Source organism: Salvia splendens, chromosome 10, assembly GCF_004379255.2.
Source record: "Salvia splendens isolate huo1 chromosome 10, SspV2, whole genome shotgun sequence".
In the NCBI taxonomy this organism is placed as follows: domain Eukaryota; kingdom Viridiplantae; phylum Streptophyta; class Magnoliopsida; order Lamiales; family Lamiaceae; genus Salvia; species Salvia splendens.
The window spans coordinates 4,414,834-4,421,787 of NC_056041.1; the positions used below are offsets into that span (position 1 = coordinate 4,414,834).

Genomic DNA, 6,954 nt, shown 5'->3' on the forward strand with positions numbered 1-6,954 from the left:
TCTCGTTTAATTTACTCATTACTTTTGTGTAATTTTTTTATTTCATTACCTGATACAAAATTTCGATGAATATAATATGATACACCAAAAACTAGCTTGAAAATCTCTCTTTCTTCTTTTAATTACATGAAAAAAAAATTTAAAAGTCCCCAATCCTCTTGTGACTTGTCTATCCCACAAAATCCACATCTCTGAAAAGGGCGTGGCAGTTAATGCAAAGCGACTAATTTGCACACAAAGAGTCTATTTCATAATTTAGTAAACTGTGTAATCCATACTCTTTTCATATTTGATTTATATTCATAGATGGAACATCCATAAGATAATGTGTCACATATTTTATAAAGTCGCCTTACATATAAACTGTATTTTTGAAGTAAATTGAATTTAATTGTAGGCTTAATTCTTGAGTGGGTCAACGTTCCTAGTCACAATTTCAATGATTGAATTTGCGCAATTAGTCTTAGCTTACCTCACTACATGGACTAACACTAACTTACACGCCAAATTTATTTGTTTAGTTTTCAGTCTTGAAATTTAACATTTTTCTAAGACCTGTCCTTTTTGTAAATAATGTATGCTGTCAAGTTTCGACTGATATGTAGTAGCTTTAGTTTAAAATTAATACTCCCTCCGTCCCGGACTACTTGCACTAATTTCCTTTATGGGCGTCCCAAGTTATTTGCAGTCTTTCCATTTTTAATAAAAATTATCACCTACAGCCGCAATTGTTGACTTTGCTATACACTCATTCCTTAATCTTCGTGCCGAAAAGGAAATGTGCGAGTAGTCCGGGACGGAGGGAGTAATAGAGTAACCAATTTTATCCAACTATGAGAAATATTTAATTAAGCCTTAAATTATTGACTTTGTATTCTTCCACCAGAACCTTGACGTATCTTACTCGATGTCATTGTGTAATCTGTATTTTCTCCGTTCCGCTTTAGCAGTCCTAATTGTTTTTAAGCACTCGTTTTGTAAAAATTATAATAAATAATTAAAGTGGAGAAATGATAAAGTAAGTGAGAGGATAACGTAGACAAGAATCTTCTCTACATTATCCTCTCTCTTACTTTACCATTTCTTCACTTTAACTATTTATTATCATTTTTACAAAACGAGTGCCTAAAAGCAACTGGAACTGCTAAAACGGGACGGAGGAAGTAGTATTTTAACTTTCTACATGAGCACACAAACGGCGTCGTTTGGTACTCTAATACAGTACTTCAAAATGAAAAATGATATTTTTGATACAAAGTTGATAGTTTAGACTTTAATATATAAAAGACGAGTATTTCTTATATGGTTTAGGATTTAAAGTTACATTTACACTTGTTAATTTAATACTTATTTGAATTTATCATTCACTTTCTTCTACAGTATTATTCTTTAATTGGCACTTTCAAGAGTAAGTCAAGTGGGACTAACAAGTGTACGAGCCATTAAACAATAACTGAATGAACGATTATAATATCCGTTAAACAATAACTGAATAGACGAAATAAAAATATAAATTAAGGCCTTGAGGAGGCCATAGGCCCAATGGCTATTTATAAGCCCAAATGGATAGTCCATTTTCGGCGATCTATAGCGAATCAAATTAGTGTACAGAATTGCCCTTTAAAAGTTCTTTTATTTACCTGTTCCGGGTTGGAGTTTAATTTTAATTAACAATTTTTATAAGGTTCCACGATGTAACTAATTTTTATTTATATACTTATATGATTTTTTTTAAGAATTATAGGCACTACATTGATTTAATGGTCTGCATATGAAGTAGGAAAATATGATATACATCTACAATACGATGAAATAGGAAAAGTGCGAGCCCAATAATTTTACTGTATATGAGAGTGATTTAATGTAAAAATCCATTTTCATTGTAAAAAGAAAAAAAAAATTAAAAATATTGCATACATATTGCATTTAGGAAAAAATTAATTGCATTTGGGAAAAAATTGTCTCTTAAGAGACGCATTCACAATTTAAGTTCATTTCAAGTCCTTTTCCAATTTTCTTCAATTAGATCTTCAAATATTTTTCATAGAAACGAGTTGATTAGATGCAATAAAATTTTGATGCTATTATACCAATAATCATTTCAGGTAGAATATGTGGATCTACAGTAAAACCAATCGATTTTCTTAACATCTCATAGTATTATTATTTGACTTTATAATAATGTCTCCAATTATTTGAAATTAATTTATTATGTGGTCACATAATATATTCCTGTCCAATTTGTTGTGAACAACGTTTTTGGTTTTTTCGTATACATCAATATCGTGACTCGACTTATTTCAGCTCTTCTTCTTGTGATATATTTACTGCATGAAAGATTATTTCTGTGCTTGTTTTTGTTAGATGAGTAATTACTACTCAATACTAAGAAAAAGAAGAAAAAATAATAATTCATGAATGCCCCCCATGTGTTTGATCATTGGTTTGTGAATTATTCTGTATTTGAGATCAAGAATCTGCTTTGTGTGGTCGTCTATGTTTATTCTTGATCTCGTTGGTACTTCATTATTGAAGGGTATCTTCATTATTTCTGCAGTTAGATCATGTCTGCCTGATAAAAATCCTCACATCCGTGGACAACACTAGGCCTAGTCTAGTTGGTGCTATGGCTTGGTTTCTCTTTGAATAACTTTCCTCAAAGTTACACCTTTATTTTATAGGGAGCAACGTCAAAGGGGGACCAATGGTGCCTCGAGTCACTTTGAGTTGTGGTTTTTGCTTCCTAACAGCTACCCTTTTCTCAGACAACAAGGGGGGACCTTTGTCTGGTATTTTTGTTTCTCTAACTTGTTTGCGAGCGCTATAATAATAGCTGGACTTTGCCCGAAAGAGACAACTGTTTTAGCATTATCATGAAAAAAGCTACTATTGTAGGAATCACCACCACTCAGGTTGTTGGTGGATGTCATGCCCCGAAACTTCCTTACCATGAGAACGTCCTGATATTTCCTTCCCCTAATACGATCAAGTGTCCCGCTAGCTGATGAAGCTGAGCGCGATATGGTTATCCTCTTTGCCGGCCTCCCCTTGGATTTCAAAATTTCAAAGCTCTCATGATGAAACATATTACTCAAATATCTAGATTTCCTTACATGTGTGATGGATATTTAGGACAAAGTCAGTTCACTTGTTTAGTACTCCTACTACTAGAAGTTCAAGTTTTGGTAATTTACTGCTATTTCTAAATTCGTATAATTTCTCTGTAGTGTTGAAAGTCTGATGTTTTTTATTTATCTGCCACTTCTAGGCAACATGTGCCACAGCATGACTGATTGAGTAATTTGGCTTCACTCGAATCTTATCCATCATCGAATTATTGTTTCCTTGCTCTGATTTATTTAGCTTTTTTAATGGTATTCTTTAACTGTCAATGTCAAACTAATTAAGCAATCTTGAATTCATTATGCAGAATGCTTGAACTATATAGGATGATGGTACTAGTATATTGAGCCAAAACTAGACTTTCTATTAGTAGAGTTAGTGAAATTTCCTCAAATTAGGCAAAGCCCTCCTCCATCCATGCTGTTACCACATGAATCTTTAGTAGTCAAATATGTCGAATGTTGAACGCAAAAATTCCACAGTTGCTTGCGACTTTTATGGTAACGTAGAAAGAGAGAATGATAAACAACAAAATGTTAAAGGACAAGAATAAAACAACCTTAGAATAAGTGAATGAATAGACTGAAAATTTTACTAAGTCTAGACTGTCTAGTAGAACCTTTGATGCATATTGGATGTCTATTACTGCATTAATCAGTGACTGCACTAGTTTCAAATGCATTTATCAGTGTGTATTTGCAACACTATCTTGTATTTAATGTGTAATGAAGAAATCTAGACCCAAAAATGAGTACTTTGTGGGGCTAATACTTTTATTCCCTTTCTCCCATTTCCTTTCCTTGTCAATTATTAATTACACTTGTCATCAAGTCAGACCACCACAAATATTATTGTCAGCATAGTGAGAGAAACACAATATGTACTTGATAATACATGTACATTTGCATTATGTAAGAGCAGGGCTTCTTATAAGCCTCATACACCTTAAACACACTTCAAAAACAATTGAGCTTTTTCCCCCTTTTTCTCTCTATGGAAGCTAGCTTGCAGACTCCCTCCATTGAGAGTTTCTCCTACAGTTGGCTGGCTAACTTGAAGCCATCATCGTTCGAGGACTCATTGATCTCATCCGATCACGATGAAGGAGCCTCCTTCATCGAGATGGATCCAAGGCTGCCACCCTCAAAGAGATTCATCCGAGTTTCCTCTGATTTTGGTTTCGATTTCCCTGTCTCGGACTCCCCATTAGGCCTTGTTCACGCCGATGAGCTCATTTCCAACGGCTTCCTCGTCCCCCTTTTTGTCAAGGAAGTGAAGATGGTCAGGTTTGACGACAAGGGCTGCTACATGCCAACAACTACTGCTTCCACTTCTGAGATAACGGTGCATTCAACAAGGCGTGTGCGCTGTGCCTCGTTGAGGAGGTGCCACAGATTGTCGAAGAGATTCTTCCAGAAGTATGTCAAGTTCTTGTTGAGGCCTCTTCTTTATAGGAAGAGGCGGGATAGCAGTAGTAGCATCGCAATGAGCAGCAACCGGAACTGGGAGCTGTCGGCTGCGACCTCACCACGGACGAGCTTGGCCTACTCCGCTGATGATAACTGGCGCAGGTCTTGCGATTCGGAGAGCTCAATCTATGAAGCAGTGCTCCACTGCAAAAGAACTCAGGGTAATTAAAAACTTCACTAAATTCCGTGTTTCAATCAATGTTGATGAAATCTTGTTTTGGAGTCCAATGCTTTGTTTGAAAATTTTCAGGTATGTAATGAACAAGGACTGAAGCAACAAAAAAAAGGATAAGACATGGTAAAATGGAATGGTGGTGGTTCATCTTTTTTTTTTCTGTTTTGTATTATCATGACAAAATATAATGCAGAAATCTGTCTTTTTGAGGAAGTAGTTTCTGTCAAAGATTGTAAGCCTTGGAAACTAGTAGTAGTAGTCCACACAGTTTCATTTCATGGCACTGTGTGTGTTTCCATTATATTTGGTTTGTTTATTATTTATTTTCTCCTTTTCCAACTCAGAAAAGATGGGAGTTTTTTCTTCTTTGTGAAGTTTTAAGGCAGAATAATATATCCTAAATTTTATGATGGCTGTGATTACTGGTTCTGCATAATTATAGCTGCGACATATATTAATTAAGTGTATAACTCAAGCTGTGTAGCCATTCAATAAAATTATGAATGATGATTTTGGAGGGGGACATATTGTTGGGATCATTTAGATGAGTATAATTTATACTCCAGTAGGAGTGTCTTATTACTCAAGCCAAAGAGTCCATAGATTACCTATCATTTGAATCCAACAGTAAATTTTATATACAAATTATGAAAAATAAAGAAAGAAAATACTGCCTTTCAAGTTCATGAATAGTTGGATAATACTTTAACTTGCAAAATTGTTTCAAATACTACCATTTATTAATTAAAATAAACGTTTGTTATAATTGGGGATGTATATTTTGCAAAAATGTACTAGGTTATTCCCCATTCTCATCCAGAAAAATTGCTACTAATTCCCTATTTCTCATATTTGTAATATCAAATACTCCATTTTTCATATTACTATTGTGATTTGTGATCACCGATTTTCCGACTATTCAACGTTACACAGTTCATCCAAAAATTAAATCTCCATATTCCAAAACTCTCGTGTTTGACAAATTCTTCACCAAACTCCCTCGAATTAAATACAATCTGAGACAAATTATTTGGAATACTAAAATTTTTGAATTGAGTTCCAACAACTTGCATGTGATATGTACATGAGGTAGGGATAATCACTGGGGCCTTATTCATTTTTGAATTCTTTCTCATTTTTATACTCACTTAAATAATTTTTATTAATATAAATTATATATCTATATATTTGTAATATTTGTATTGTATATAGATATATATTCTAGAGGGTGGGCCTTTAAATAAATTATTAGCTGTAATCATATACGAGAAAATATAAAAAAATGTGGGGGCCATAATTAATTCTTGAGTATATTTCTTGAGAATAACATCACTTTATTAAGGCTGGTTTCTGTAATAATTTCTATGTCATCATCTTTAAACGAAATATATAGACAAAGGTGATCGATCATCAACGTCCCCTTTTAAATTAATGAAAAAAATATACTTATACTCTCAAATTGACCAACCTTTTATTTGTCTATATTTGCATATTGAAACAAATAAGTAAGGTTGAGTACTACTTTGATAAATAAATTAGATAAAGAATAGTTACTTTCTCATTCCTACCTCAATTGAATACAGTGGTTGTTTCACAAGTTAAAGTGTGCAAAAGTTTCCCGGATATAAATAAGATAAAATAAAATCACTATTAATGTTTTTCCAATTGACCTTTTAGAATTATTTTTGAATGAAAACTGTACTATAATACTTATGTACTCTAATAATTTTCTAGTCACACAATGTAAAGTACGAATCATCATCTTGTCTTGTCAGTTTGACCAATCCTCGGAAAACAATATAGTAATAAACAATTTTAAATTAATAAATCGGGGATCAATGCTATTTTTCAGTCAAATTACACTTGGAAAATCAGACATGTCGAATTAAAATTATAGAGACATTAGTGATATTTCAACTTAAGATATTTGGCCTGAAAAATACCTACTTTATTACTCAAAGGTCCTGATGTTGCTATTTTATTTTTAAAGCTAACTGTAGATATTAATTTAGGGAATAAATGTCTGTAATTTCTCAAACTAGCTTTTTCAGTTGTATTGTAGAGCATAATCAGTAGTAACTAGCAAGATTAGTCATATATGAAAGTTTTGTATTCTTTTGTCGCCACCCAACAGATTAGGAAACAAAAAGGAATTGAGGTTTAAAATACCATATCTTTAACAAAGGG

The 6,954-nt window shown here is 33.1% G+C and overlaps 1 protein-coding gene across 1 annotated transcript; it reads left to right on the plus strand.

Annotated features, from left to right (window-relative positions):
• Window positions 1-2,035: 2,035 nt before the first annotated feature.
• On the plus strand, window positions 2,036-5,203 carry LOC121750261 (probable membrane-associated kinase regulator 6). Its single transcript, XM_042144768.1, has 2 exons — window positions 2,036-4,753; window positions 4,843-5,203. The coding sequence occupies exons 1-2, from the start codon at window positions 4,117-4,119 to the stop codon at window positions 4,848-4,850; spliced, it is 645 nt and encodes a 214-aa protein (XP_042000702.1). The 5' UTR covers window positions 2,036-4,116; the 3' UTR covers window positions 4,851-5,203.
• Window positions 5,204-6,954: the final 1,751 nt, after the last annotated feature.

Bases quoted from the DNA above. Each gene is read 5' to 3' on its own strand.
- LOC121750261 (XM_042144768.1), top strand. From the start codon at position 4,117: ATGGAAGCTAGCTTGCAGACTCCCTCCATTGAGAGTTTCTCCTACAGT.